The sequence below is a fragment of the Zophobas morio genome, unplaced genomic scaffold (assembly GCF_036711695.1).
Source record: "Zophobas morio isolate AGI-343-1 ecotype UQ-CSIRO unplaced genomic scaffold, CSIRO_AGI_Zmor_V1 ptg000011l, whole genome shotgun sequence".
Lineage (NCBI taxonomy): Eukaryota > Metazoa > Arthropoda > Insecta > Coleoptera > Tenebrionidae > Zophobas > Zophobas morio.
The window spans coordinates 89,074-104,383 of NW_026972116.1; the positions used below are offsets into that span (position 1 = coordinate 89,074).

At 36.3% G+C, this 15,310-nt stretch overlaps 2 protein-coding genes across 2 annotated transcripts; both read left to right on the forward strand.

Moving 5' to 3' along the window:
• Positions 1-7,139: 7,139 nt before the first annotated feature.
• On the forward strand, positions 7,140-10,436 carry LOC135126845 (uncharacterized). The gene is made up of 2 exons (XM_064053023.1): positions 7,140-7,398; positions 7,552-10,436. Exons 1-2 carry the CDS (start codon positions 7,140-7,142, stop codon positions 10,434-10,436), a joined length of 3,144 nt encoding a protein of 1,047 aa, XP_063909093.1.
• Positions 10,437-12,778: 2,342 nt separating this feature from the next.
• On the forward strand, positions 12,779-14,537 carry LOC135126846 (uncharacterized). Its single transcript, XM_064053024.1, has 2 exons — positions 12,779-14,354; positions 14,404-14,537. The coding sequence occupies exons 1-2, from the start codon at positions 12,779-12,781 to the stop codon at positions 14,535-14,537; spliced, it is 1,710 nt and encodes a 569-aa protein (XP_063909094.1).
• The last annotated feature ends 773 nt before the right edge of the window (positions 14,538-15,310 follow it).

Consider the following 15,310-nt stretch of genomic DNA (forward strand, 5'->3'; position numbering starts at 1 on the left):
TCGAGGAAACTAGTTGGTAATAACACCTCCCAAAAAATTTGACTGCCCATTAACAAATCAATAGAATTATTTTTGTAAAATTCTGGGTCCCCTAATTGTATGCTTGACAGTATTATAAATTTTAATAGGTCGATTGAATGCAGTGGTTGATCGGCCGTAATTTTCGGTACCATAAAACACTGTAACTTAGCTGAATAATTATCATATCTAGAATAAAAGACTAAATTCGTGGATTGGGAAGCATTAGTTTGGGAGTCGCATACTCCAATAATGGATTGGTTTTGTGTTCCTTCAGACCTATTTTCAACACAGTTTTTCCGTTATAAAAATTGGATTGACTACCTTACATCCAACAATGCCTCGCAATTATGAACGCGATTAAAACGATCTCTAATTAAAACAACTGCTGTAGGCAACAATACCGACTTCGTTGTGTTAATGCGAAAGTTTACAGATGAGCTTGATGTAGGTGTATTATTATGTGGCGTCTCCGTAGATTTTTGCGAATTAATATGCAGAAGCGAATGATGCCTGCCTCTGCTGGCGTTACAAATATTAGTTGAAATACAGTTACTTTAGTTACGATTCTTTCTTAAACAATTAAAGCATAATTTGTGATTTTGTACTATTCTTCGTCTATCATTATAATAATATTAATAATAATAATAATGTTTATTTCCAACGGGTAAGCACCCAATTACAGGAAACAAAAACAGAAAAACAATGTAGGCATAATGGTACAAACTGTAGCACTAAGAATAAGGAAAAAAAAAAATACAATGCTGAATTTATAATAAAAGGTCAGAATATAAATCAAACAATACTCCCTAATTCTCTAAATAAGAAATTAAAGCGTTAGATATGTAACTAAAAGGATCATTATTAATGTCACATAAATCACTAATTAAGTTAAAATTACTACACATTATAACAAGTGGTGATCTAGTCATAACATTTGTTCTGCTAGTACTATAATAGAACGTACGGCAACTTCGAGCATTTAACCGAGGAACTAAGAATACAATTTTATTGAACAGATAAGTACAGTCAGTTATATTACTAATTAAGCTGTGGAGAAGTTTTACACTTGAAATTACCCGTCTAGTACTAAGTAAATTGCAGTTAAATCTGCTTAGTAAAACGCCATGATTATATCCGCGAGGAGGGTAAATCCCATCAACTAAAAATACTACAAATTTGAGAAACTTGCGTTGAACTGACTCCAGTAATTGAATGTAAGTAGAATATATAGGAAACCAGATAACAGCGGCATACTCAAGTCTAGAACGTATAAATGAGTAATACAACGTAAGCAACGATTGAACGTTCGAGAACTCAGAACAGTTTCTATAAATAAACCCAAACATATTATACGCTCTAGTCGTACACTCCACAATATGATTTTTGAAGAAGAATTTACTGTCAAAGACAACGCCTAAGTCCTTATACGTATCCAGTCTAACCAAATTAAATTCTTCAATAGAGTATTCATAAACTATATTGGTTAGTTTTCTGGAATAAGTAATAATAAAACACTTGTCTTTGTTTAAGAATAACCGGTTTTTTATAGTCCACGAAGTTAACTGATCCAAATTGTGCTGCAAGATTTCACAATCTCGAAGGGTACTAATAGATAAGAAAACTTTGAGATCATCGGCGTATAGTAGCTTTTGACAAGTCAAAGAGTTTACGACATCATTGACGAATAGTAAAAAAAGCAAGGGACCAAGATTGGACCCTTGCGGGACACCCGACGTAGGACAAAATGCCTCGGAAACAAAATTACGGTATTTAGCTGAAAGCTTTCTATTAAGTAAGTATGATTCAAGCAACAGGAGTAGAGAATCCGAAAATCCGAAATGATTTAGTTTACGAAGTAGTACATAATGATCAATCTGATCAAAGGCTTTACGAAAATCTGTGTAGATAACATCTACTTGGTTATTTTGATCAATAGCCTCTGAAACATACTGAGTAAAACAAGACAGATTCGTAACCGTAGATCTTTTCTCCACAAAACCATGCTGGAAGGGCGAGATTAAACTTTTAACCGAAAAATACAAACGTTTATAAATAACAGATTCAAAAATTTTTGAAAAGTTGCAGAGAACACATATTGGTCGGTAATTTTCAGTCATAGACGGATCGCCTTTTTTAAATACTGGAGTAACTGTCGCTTCTTTCCAGATGTCAGGAAAATACGAAGTCTTAATAATAAGATTAAACAGAGAATGGAGAGGTTTTACAAAGATCGATGCACAGTCTTTTACGATAAAGCTGGGAATGTTATCTACACCTGAGATTAGAGAATCTTTGGATCGTTTTAACACTTCAAGTATTTCATCTTCTGTTATGTTCTCAATTTGTATTATAGAGTTGCTCAAATCACTTTGGTTTAAAACACAAGAGTAAGAAGAGTCAGAAATAACGTATACGCTTTTAAAGAAAGAAGCAAAAGCATTAACAATTTCAGGTGGTGTCTGAAGTTCTTGATCAGAAAATTTCATGATTGCTGGAATTCTGGACTTTCCTTTTTTAGTCTGAACATAGGACCAAAACCTCTTAGGGTTGGACGTGAGTGACGACTGAACTTCGTTTAAGTATCTGAGATAGTTGGATTGAATCAAGGACTTGCATTTAGATCTGTGGTATTTAAAAGCATCATAAAAATACTGGCTTTTGTATTGTCTGAATTTATTATGAAAAAGCGTTTTCAAACGTAGCATTTTGATAACCTCTGAGTCAAACCACGGGGGATATCGATGACCTTCCTTTTTGAAATTAAACTTAGGGACAGATACCTCAAAGATTTTGTTTAAAACTTGATAAAATTCAAAACATGCCGTATTAACGTTAGTTACGTTTTCCAAAAAAGACCAGTCAGTAGAAAGAAGTAAATCGTATAATAATTTGAAGTTAGATTTACGAAAATTAAAACAGCTTGGATCTGGATTCATAAGAAAATGACCAGAAGATTTTATTATAAAGTGAAATGAAATATTTAATGCAGGATGGTAGTCATCTTCTGGTACAAGGGGAAGATCCGACTGTTTTACAGAGCAATGAAGATTAGAGAATAGCAGATCTAAAAAGCGATTGATTATCTGCTTATGTTAAAAATTCTGGACATTGGAATAAGTTATGCTCTTCTTTACAACTAATGCATGAACTAAAGTTGCTGCCGTTTGATAGGAGATTAGCAATAGCACGATATTTTACTTCCCGAGCGTAAGCTAAGGAAGTATAGTAATTGAGTCCATAGGATGAAGTGCCACATTTATGTTTCCTCGATGTTTCGTGACCCCAACAGTACGAAAAAAGTAGTCTCCCGTTTCCGTCTGTCTGTCTGTCTATCTGTCTGTCCGTCTGGTGTCTGTATCCATTTTTATTAGACAAGTAATCTCCGAAACTGCTGGACCGATTGTTGTCAAATTTTTTGTGTATATTAGAAATATCATGTAAATGGTTAAAGACGACCCAAAAATTGGATAATCATCCCCACCAACAATTTGATGACGTATATGTCGCAGCGATATAGCTTGCATATAAGCGTTTAAACATCACACTGTGGTACTCCTGTTATGTAACTAACACCTAATGTTAACTGCATTTACTAGATATCTCATTATTGTGTCGCCGCGATATGGTTGGCAGGTAAGCCTTGTAACATCTCGTTGTAACGTTTCTGGCAGGGCAACACCAAAAACATTTTAAAACATGCATATCGAGTACTGTATAGCTCTATTTTCTATTTATTATTTATGTTTGTGTTGAAAGTAAATGTTATATTCATACACAAAGGATGCCGAGTCTTAAAAAAATAAATTTCTTCCGTGTCTTAAATCTTGCACAAGTGAGATGACGCCAATAGTGAGTTGTTCTTAATTTTTTTTTTATATTATAATTTCCATGTAATTATATTTATTTAAAATTTTATTTTTATACGTCCATAATGACCTACGCTTTACAAAACTGAACATTAAGAGACTTAATGCATATAGTTTATGATCAGAATTAAAAAATGTCCTATCAGGTAACATATTTCATCATTTTATTAATTCTAATGCAAAATATGTTGATCGGCAACAAAAGCAACACAAAGAAAAACAATCGAAATTAAAAAACGAATCTATTTCAAGGTCAGTAATATCGCTCCAAGAAAAAAATGAATTAAATAATTTCTTCACTTTGATCGTAAGGAAAATAAATAATAATTTGAATACGAAACAATAATTTTATTGGTCATGGAGTTTTGCGTATTGACTTTCGTACTCAGTTATAGATAGCTATATCTGTTTAACATTAAATTTTCAAAAGTTTAGATTTTTCCAATGTAATCTTGGGCTCTAAAATAAACTAGTAATGTATAATGGATAATTATAATTTAGTATTTTCGTGGTTGATCTTCAAATTATTATTTTCTCAAAAAATTCACTTCATTTCATATTCAGTATGTAGCTAACTGAAAACTGATAATAAAGCAGCAGATATGACAAAATAGTGCAGACTTTTTTAATGTCGGTAATAGAGTGTATGCATAATACCAATACATCGGGTATGTTCCTGTTTTTGTCTTCGTTCGACACCACTGTATTTACAGTATTTACGCAGGTATACGTTTCCGTCCCTAAAATCCCACGTGTGGCATCGTTTGTCCACGTAAATACAGTGTTTGGAATGAAGACAGAAACAGAAACATATCAGATGTGGCGATTCACATATAGTTTTACAACACCTTATCAAAATTTAAAAAAACCACTATGGTATTATTTGAAATTTATTATTAGGGATTATATGGTCAATTAGATGTGGGTCGTCGTATTCCTTAAAAAGTGGCCTTCGTCAGTGAGTTCGTAATGCTTAATTAATAATTATATTCAGGGGGTCGATTCTCGAACTTGTTCGCAAAGATGCGAATACCAATACATGCGCATGCCAAGATGCTATTCGAAACGAAAATCCGTCTTCTCAAACGAGAGTCAATGCGCATAGCAACTCGATGCGCATACGAATGCCTCTGTTCGAGTGACGATATGGCAGCGCAAAATATAGAAAATATTTAAATGCTATGGTTGGCAAAACTCATGCGGGGTGAGTTTGAATCCAAGAAGGACTATTTTAATCTGTTGCCTCCAAATTTATTAGGCAGCAAAACACGTATTATTGGCTCAATTTAAATTATTGCTTTAAAGTATTATTATTTTTTTTTTTTAGTTTTCTTTACAGTTTGCGAATATGTAGTGCATATTACGGCCCTTTTAATGCAAATTTATATCAAAATAAGTTGAACTTTAACTAGAATATAATATTTCCAACAAAATGGAACGATAATTCTTTTAAATTGTATTTTAAAGATTATAGGAGTGAATATTATATTAATAACACTATCAATTCCTTTTTTGCAATATAAATTACAATAAATTCTCTTTATTGTTCAAAACTAAGAAGTACGACTCAAGGATGGCATTAAGTCGGATACTTACTATTTTAATTAGTATTTTAATTCCAAATAATTGACAGACTAAAAAAACAAAAAAATCGTGATTTTACGATTTTATGCAACCCTACGTATTTAATACAAATTCTTGTGATTTTTTTACAGTGATGCAGATACAAACTTAATGTTTATTTTTGAGTGGGACCACCACAGCCAGCAGGTATTTGTATATTAATACCTTTATTACTGCGTGTAGGTACTCTCGTAGTTTATAGAAAATTCTTACGGTTTGGTTACCCGATGTTTTTTCAGGTATACTTATGCATACCATTACAACCGTTTTGTACAGTAAATGATCTTTCAGAATTCATTTTAGTTGTTATTTTTGAAACAACTGCACGTATACGTATTTGAAATGTTCGCAGTGGCTAGCCAGAGTCACCTAAAAATTATTGTTACAACCATAATAAGAACGTGTTAATGTATTATTAGAAATTACCCAAAATATCGCAATAGTGCGTTGTTTCTTCATAAATATGTAGCTATTATGTGTAAGTACTACACAGAAATCGGCTGTTTCAATTTAAAAATTTTAAATTTGCATCATAAATGTCAAAATTGTAAATGAAATTATAAAACTCCCACAATCAAATTGATACATTGCAATTTGTGTATTTTTGGAAGGGTAACCCTTTCTATTAATGTATATTAACATATACAGCAGATTAAAGATATTATATTGACGTTAACACAGAACGACCAAAACCAAACTGAGTTTTAGGTTAGCTTTCACCACTCGCAAACCAAAATGCGATCGCATCTACCCACTCGTAACTATAAATCCGGATTACCCTCGAACATATGCGTATACAAATGTGTGCGCGCAGTTCGAGAATACCGAATCTTCAAAACCGTTCGGAAGTTGGCCACTTGCGTATGCGGAACTTATTCAAACGAGTTCGAAAATAGACCCCCAGAGCGAAAAATACAACGGCTTTATTAGAAATACACCAAAGACAATTTTTTTCATTCAAATAATTTCTAATAATCATTTCTGTAAACTTGTTCACTCTTGAAGTGTTATTTTGTAAGTACCTGCTTGGCAAATTATAAATAGAACATCTGGGGTTGAGCGTAATATTGGGAAGACCCAACGACACAAAAAAAGTCATAAAAATTCTTTGTCCATTGTGTCTGAAACGGGACTGTTCGGTACGGGCCTGACTCAGACCAGCCGGGCAAGCCCGGTCCTGCCCTAGGGTAAGCACCCCACCACACCACCCACCGGACGGAGGGCGCTTTCTCCCGAATTCATTCGACAACAACATTCAAGAACGACAAGAACTACCGAACGCGACGGCGGTACGGGCGCGACGCCCTCTAATACACACTTGCAATGTATATAAGTATTAAAATATAAGTGTTTAAACAATCGACTATTCATTACGGTCCTTCGAAGAACGGCACGACGCCACATTTTAGTCCGTTAGAGCCGGATAATCAGCGAACACGAGTGCACGCGACGTCACCACGTGGTCCATCTATAACAACGCCAAGCAGTAAGTCCCAATTTCCTTTCTTTTCATTTATCCAGCAACGTTGATTTGTGTCAAGTTTGTCTGGAGCCAGCACGTGGAGTGATTTATCTACAACTCCTAATAAGTTTAATATTTCATTTATTATATTATTTAACTATATCACAATGGCTGAGTTAGCAAGTTTAAGACAAAAACGGGGCACTGTTAAATCCAAAATTACAAGGATCGAGTCCTTTGCTAAAGCATTTAAACCAACTGATAATGTGTATCAGCTGGAAGCTAGGTTGCAAACTTTGGAAAACGCAATGAAAGAATTTGAAGAATATCAATATCAAATTGAAGTATTGGATGAGAACGATAACGATCGAGAAACAGTTGCAATACAATATTATAACGCTTTAGCCGATATTAAGGCTAATCTCAGTAAACATAAACTTTCTCTTAAAGTAAACACTTCCCAGCCTTCAACTTCTGAAGCAAATGATGGTGGTAGTCAATCCGATTCGGTGGTAAAACTTCCATCATTGAATTTACCAATATTTTCTGGGTCTTATTCACAATGAGTATCATTTCAAGATACATTTGAATCCTTGATACATACTAATAACAACTTGAATGAGTGTCAGAAATTTCACTACTTGAAATCATCACTAAAGGGCGAGGCGCTGGCCACCATCGAGGCATTAACTATTTCTGCCGAAAATTATAAATCCGCGTACGATCTGTTGAAAAGACGGTACAATAATGCCAGGCTAATTGCTCAAGAGCACGTTTTAAATATTTTAAACACACCTACTGTCACTAAGACTAATTCAGTTGCTCTGCGTAAATTAGTAATAGATGTTAGTAGTAATATAGAAGCCCTTAGAGTTCAAAAATTAAATGTTGATGCATGGGATGGGTTAATTGTGCCATTCATTGGTGAAAAATTGGATTACACCACTAAAAGGGAATGGCAGGCCACACTTACCTCCGAATTACCTACATTAAAGGAACTAATAACTTTCTTAGAAAAACGGTGTGAATTTTTAGAATCCTTTCAGTATATAAATAATAAGTCTCACAATGATGTCAGTACTCATAAATTTCAGCAGTCGAATAAACATGTAAATAATAAGAACTCAAATAAATACCGACCTATCATTCAAACGGTCACGAATAAAGCGGTTCATTGTTATTATTGTAACGCCAATTCTCGTGTCATTTATAAGTGCCCGGAGTTTAATAATTTGCCGATAAATCTGAAAATTCAACACGTAAATAAAGGCCACTTGTGTGCAAATTGTTTGCGGCCAAATCATATTGCCGTAAAGTGTATTTCTAAAAGTAGGTGCAAAGAATGCCGCATGAAACATCATTCGTTAATACACGATAGCAGACAATCCAGTAATAATTTGGCATTGTCTTTATCAAATCGTACCAACGTGACGGCACTGTTGATTACAGCGCTTGTAAATATAGCAGACGCAAGGGGTACGTACCATGAGTGTCGGGTAATGTTAGAATGTGGTTCGCAAAGCAATCTAATAACGCATAAGTTATGTCAAAAATTAGGAAGCAAATTGAAAAAAATCAGTTATCCATTCACAGGGGTAGGGAAAATACAAACTACTGTGAAAAACGCAACGAATGTTTCAATACATTCTCGTTGTAATCCGTTCTCGTTAAACTTACATTGTCTAGTACTATCAAAAATTACTGGTCCCTATCCAAGTGAGTCGTATTCGATTTCCGATTTAAAGATCCCATTTAATTTGAGCTTAGCTGATCCAAATTTTAATAAATCAACCAATATTGATTTGCTCATTGGAGCCGAACATTTTTGGCAGATAATAGGCAACGAAGAGATTAATATATTTAATAAACAAGTTTATTTGAGGGAAACGGCTTTCGGTTGGGTCGTAGCAGGTAAAATTGCGAACACCTGCACTCAAGGTTTTGTGGGTTGTACTAGAAAGTTTGGGAAAAATGAGGCTTTAAATCAACAATTGACAAAATTTTGGGAAATGGAGGAGCAGGTAACGAACACCAGTACTATGTCAGTTGAGGAATTAGCATGTGAAAGGCATTTCTACAAAACGGTTAGAAGAGACCCTTCCGGTCGCTTTGTTGTCAGATTACCATTTAAAACAGATGTTTCTCATCTAGGTCGTTCTGACAACATTGCTCTAAAACAGTTCCATTCATTAGAAAACCGGCTGAATAACAAACCTCAACTAAAGAGTGATTATATTAAGTTCATGCAAGAATATACTGATTTAGGCCATATGCAATTAATCACAAACTCGTCTGATGTTAATGTCAATAAACAATATTCATATTATTTACCCCATCATGCTGTCGTAAAGGAATCAAGCTCAACCACGAGGGTGCGAGTAGTTTTTAACGCTAGTAGCAAAACGAGTACTGGTATTAGCTTAAATAACATTCTTATGGTGGGACCAACTGTCCAACAAAGTTTATTTTCAATTATTACTCGATTTCGCACACATCAATTTGCCTTTACTTGTGACATTGTTAAAATGTATCGACAAATCTGGGTCGACCCCAGAGATACACCTTTTCAGCGCATTTTGTGGCGAGATGATAATAATAAACCAGTCGAAATCTATGAGCTAAAGACTGTAACTTACGGTACTGCATCCGCGCCGTATCTGGACACCAAGTGTTTACAAAAATTAGCCTTAGACGAGCAAGACAAATTTCCCACTGCCTGTCCTATAATTTTACGCGATTTTTATGTGGACGATTTGTTATCTGGCGCCAACACAATTGCAGAAGTTGCACCTGCAAAACAAGAACTAACGCAAACACTAAAGGCTGGGGGCTTTGAGTTACAAAAGTGGTGCTCTAATGTGAACAATTCTTTATTGAGAAATGAGTCTCAAGATTCAAACATTAATCTAGATAATAAAAATGAAGTCAAAACGCTCGGGTTATGGTGGAATTACGAGAATGATTTGTTAAAATACACTCTTGAATCTCAACCAACTAATTCTGCTACAAAACGCCAGGTGCTTTCTACTATAGCCAGAATATATGACATTTTAGGATTACTGTCTCCTGTTATTATAATCGCAAAAACAATCATACAAAAAATGTGGTCGTATAAACTTGAATGGGACGATCCATTACCTAAAGATCTATATACACAATGGTCCGAATTTTCAAAGCAATTACATCTACTAAATTCGTTAACCATTCCTAGAAAGGTGGTAACATATTCATATAATTACACCGAAATTCATGGGTTTTGTGACGCATCAATGGCAGCTTATGGAGCTTGCATTTACATTCGGACATATACAATACCGATTGGACTTCTCTATATAGCACAAGTTGTTGTACCGAAGCGTGGAACATATTTAGGAATGTACTGTGTGACCTGGTTTCTAGACATACGTCTACATATAAAGTCAAGTGCAATCGTACAAAACCCTGGATTACCCAGACCTTTATAAAACGTGCAAAAATAAAAAACAAACTATGGAATAAATACAGAATGTCGGGTGCTCAAGAAGATTACGACCTACACCGCAATTTTTCCAATATCTTAAAAAGTGACTTGAGATTAGCAAAAAGTCGTTTTGAGAATAACGTGGTGAAGAGCGGTCCCAAAGCCGTGTACAAATTTATGAGAAACAAAATTCTGTCGAAAGTTTCGGTCCCTATTATCTGCAGCAACAACTTATTTGCAAAAAATGAACAAGAGTCAGCCAACTTTCTAGCAGATTTCTTTGGGAGTGTATTTACTAGTGAACCCAAAGGAAATTTACCAGCATGTCCAGCACCTCGTACAGAAGCTTCGTTACCAAATATTAATTTCACTGATGAAATAGTTCTGAAGGAACTTGATAACCTTCCTGATAAAAGTTCGCCTGGTCCAGACGGCATCACATCACATGTTCTCAGGCGATGTAGTAGTAATCTAGCTCGTCCGCTATCACATATCATGGAGCGTTCATTTCAAACATCAAAACTTCCACCAGTATGGCTTCAAGCCCATATTACACCGGTGTACAAAAAAGGTGATAAAACAATGGCGGAGAATTATCGACCCATTAGTCTGACATCAACCTGTTGTAAAGTTATGGAACGAATAATTTGGAGACATCTTCTCCGATTTTTATATGATCACGACATTATTACATTAAATCAACATGGCTTCTTGCCTAAAAGGTCCACTGTCACTTGCCTGCTTCAATGTCTTAATGAATGGACGTTGTCTTTAGAAAAAAATATTCCAGTTGATATAATTTATTTAGATTTCGCAAAAGCTTTCGATAGAGTTCCCCATCGTCGTCTTATACACAAACTTGAAAACAGCGGAATTCGTGGGCTCCTATTGCAATGGATTAAAGCATTCCTTTGTGGTCGCAATTTTAAAGTAAAAGTAGGCTCAGCTTTTTCAAATAAAAAAGACGTACTGTCTGGTGTGCCGCAAGGGTCGGTCTTGGGCCCTGTATTGTTTCTTGTTTATATATCTGACCTGCTAACTTCACTCAACTCACATCACGCTTTTTACGCTGACGATGGTCGGATATACGGTAATTCCTTTTCATCTTCACGAATCATCCAACAAGATCTTCATACTATGTATACTTGGACGCACGTATGCTTAATGCCCCTAAATCTCCAAAAATGTTTTGTACTTCGCTTGGGTAAAAACAACCCCAACATTGCATACACTCTGAACAACTATGTTTTAGAATCCGTTCAGCAGATCAACGATTTAGGTGTCATACTTGACAAAGAGCTATCTTTTTCGGAGCATACCGTTCACATTGTAAAAAAAGCCAATGTCAGAAGTTATCTGTTGCAAAAGACGTTTACCAATCCGGACGAAGTTCTGTTAAAAACACTTTTTGTATCGTACATTCGTCCTATCGTAGAATACGCGAGTGTAATCTGGTCTCCTGCCCTAGTAAAAGATAAGCAATTAATTGAGAAAGTCCAGCGTCGTTTCTCTAAGTACGGCCAATCTCTCAGAAATAAATCTTATGAAGATAGACTTTCGACACTGAAACTCCCTACCCTCGAAAAACGGCGTCTCTTCAATGATTTGGTTTGTACTTATAACATCCTCTCCAATAAATTTAGTTTCAGCCTTGCCGACATCTTTGTTCTGTCGGATATTTCCCGTCTCCGGGGACACTCGTTGAAATTATACCATGAAAATTATAAAACTAAATGGCGTCAAAATTTTCTGACCAACCGAGTCTTCCAGATCTGGAACGGCTTAGCCGTAGAAATCGTTGAAGCAACTACAACTGCTTCCTTTAAAAACAAACTGGGTATATATTTGTACCAGTCATCTTAACACCCATCTGACACCGGAACTCTTCCTATGTGAGAAGCAGTAATAAATTGTAGTTGCTGGAAAATTGTTTTCGGCGGATGGGCATAATAGGCTCTGCCTCTGCCTGCCCAACGTTTTCAATAATAATAATAATAATAATAATAATAATATAATCCACAGACTAATCATTACAGTACAGAACTTCTTTGTGCTAAGTCGCGGGTAGCTTCACTTAAAATTGTAACATTACCGAGATTAGAATTATGTGCGGCGGTTTTACTGGCACGATTAATGAATAAACTGGTGTCAACTTTGAACGTTAACTTTAATGCGCAATATTTATGGACAGATTCTTCTATTGTTTTAGCATGGTTAGCATCTCCTTCATCAACATGGAAGGTTTTCGTAGCTAATCGGGTTGCGGAAATACAATCTGTCACTAAGGTTAATGATTGGCGACATGTGAGGTCATTCGACAACCCAGCTGACATTGTGTCACGGGGCATGTTGCCTAAAAAATTGATCACTTCTTCACTATGGTGGCACGGGCCACTTTGGTTGTGTCAAAACAAGGCGGCGTGGCCAAAGGTAACCACCAGTCAAAATCAAGAAACCAATAAACTAGATCACGTAATGACCGAAAAACGAGCTGAAAACAAAATTCTAAACGTCTCACCTAAGAATACATTAACCGTATTAACCAAATTTTCCTCATTGGATAAACTTCAACGGATAATCGCGTACTGCAAACGAATCGTTCATAATTGTCTCAATCTCAACAATAAAATGCAGGGCTTACTATCACTTTCAGAATTAGATCAGGCAAATGATGCAATTATCAAAATGGTTCAAGCATCTGAGTTTTATAAAGAAATAAGCGATTTGGAAAATAAAAGGGAGATTTCTAAAAGCAGTAAACTTCGCATTTTGATGCCGTTTTTAGATAAAAATGGTATTATCCCCGTTGGAGGCCGTCTAACAAATTCGCGAATTCCGTCCGAACAAAGATTTCCAAAATTACTCCCAGCAAAACACCACGTAACGAAATTAATTATTTTAAAAATACATCAGGACCAACTGCATGCTGGTCCATGTGCCACTTTAGCCGCTCTACGTGAAAAATACTGGCCATTGGCTGCACAATCAACAATTAGGTACCTATTGCAAAAGTGTTACGTATGTTTTAAGGTAGATCCTCAGAGTAATGATCAGCTAATGGGAGATTTACCGGCCGAACGAGTACAACCATCTCGGCCTTTTTCAGATTGCGACGTCGATTACGCCGGACCAATAATTATTAAAGAAGGTGGTCCACGTAGTAAGAAAACAGTTAAGGCTTACATTGCGTTGTTCAAATGTTTTGCAACCAAGGCTGTTCATATTGAGTTAGTGGGGAACCTTACATGCGAAAGTTTTATTAACGCATTAAAACGTTTCGTGGGACGAAGGGGAAAGGTATCACAAATATTTTCAGATAATGCTACCTATTTCACAGCAGCCAATCACGAATTAAAAAATTTACTTAATTCTTCTGATTTTCAACAAGGAATTGATAGTTTTTTGAGAAAGGACGGCATCAAATGGCATTTTATACCTGCTCGGTCACCCCATCGAAGGAGATTCTGGGAAGCAGGCATCAAGGCTGTAAAATATCATGTGAAAAGAGTTGTAGGTAACGCACTACTTTCATACGAGGAGCTTTTGACGGTTTTGACACAAATTGAGGCTTGCGTCAATTCCAGACCTTTGACACCGCTATCCCATGACCCTGTTGACATTAGTCCCCTCACTCCCGGTAATTTCCTTATTGGGGACACATTAGCAACAACTGCAGAAGCCGACCTAACCACGACAAACGAAAATCGCTTATCAAGATGGCAGCGTGTACAACAAATCACCCAGAACTTCTGGAAACGCTGGAGTAAGGAATTCCTGAATACTCTTCAGCAAAGATCGAAGTGGAGGGAGCGGTGCACAAATCAGGCTAAACCAGGCCTACCGGTCCTACTCAAGGAGGAAAACCTACACCCATTGTGTTGGAAAATGGGAGTCATCAAGGAGGTCGACCCAGGAAAGGATGGTACCGTGCGTACGGTAATTGTGAAAACCAACAGCGGTGAGGTTTCCAGAGCTGTCAACCGCATTTGCCCGTTCCCACCAGAGGAAGAAGACGTTGAATCACACGGTGATTCAAGGGGGGCTGGATGTTCGGTACGGGCCTGACTCAGACCAGCCGGGCAAGCCCGGTCCTGCCCTAGGGTAAGCACCCCACCACACCACCCACCGGACGGAGGGCGCTTTCTCCCGAATTCATTCGACAACAACATTCAAGAACGACAAGAACTACCGAACGCGACGGCGGTACGGGCGCGACGCCCTCTAATACACACTTGCAATGTATATAAGTATTAAAATATAAGTGTTTAAACAATCGAGTATTCATTACGGTCCTTCGAAGAACGGCACGACGCCACAGGGACAAGGTTTTGAAGAGTTCATTCGTCGAATTTTGATTTTATAAAGACGTTTATAAAGCGATGATGGGTACCAAAATAATTAGAGAACGGTTAATTTTTAATTTTATTAAATTTATTTCATCTAATGAAAAAATAACACCCAACTTCCGCATTTACTATCCACCAGATATTTGGGGGGTGCAGTCGGTCGATCCCTTTTTTGAGTATTTATGTTTATTGCACTTCACACTCATAGTGAAGCTTTCGAATTCCATTTGGCAATTTGGTTCACAACCACCGAACCTTTCTCGTAACTCACTTCATTTTTAATGCAGTTTTGTGAAAATTTCTGCCATTCAGTGTGGGTAGTATTTACACTAGGTAAGTTAATATAATTCTAATGAAGTAGTCATTTTAATTTTTACGTGCTTCTGTTGTTTTTGGTAAGTGTACGTAAATAACAAAAACAGTTTTTTCAGATAAGATGGAAATACCACCATTAATCACTGAAGATATTCCCGCTGATTTTGAAGAACAAGCAGGTTTCTTTGTAAGTTAAAATAAATGTATATGTACTTAC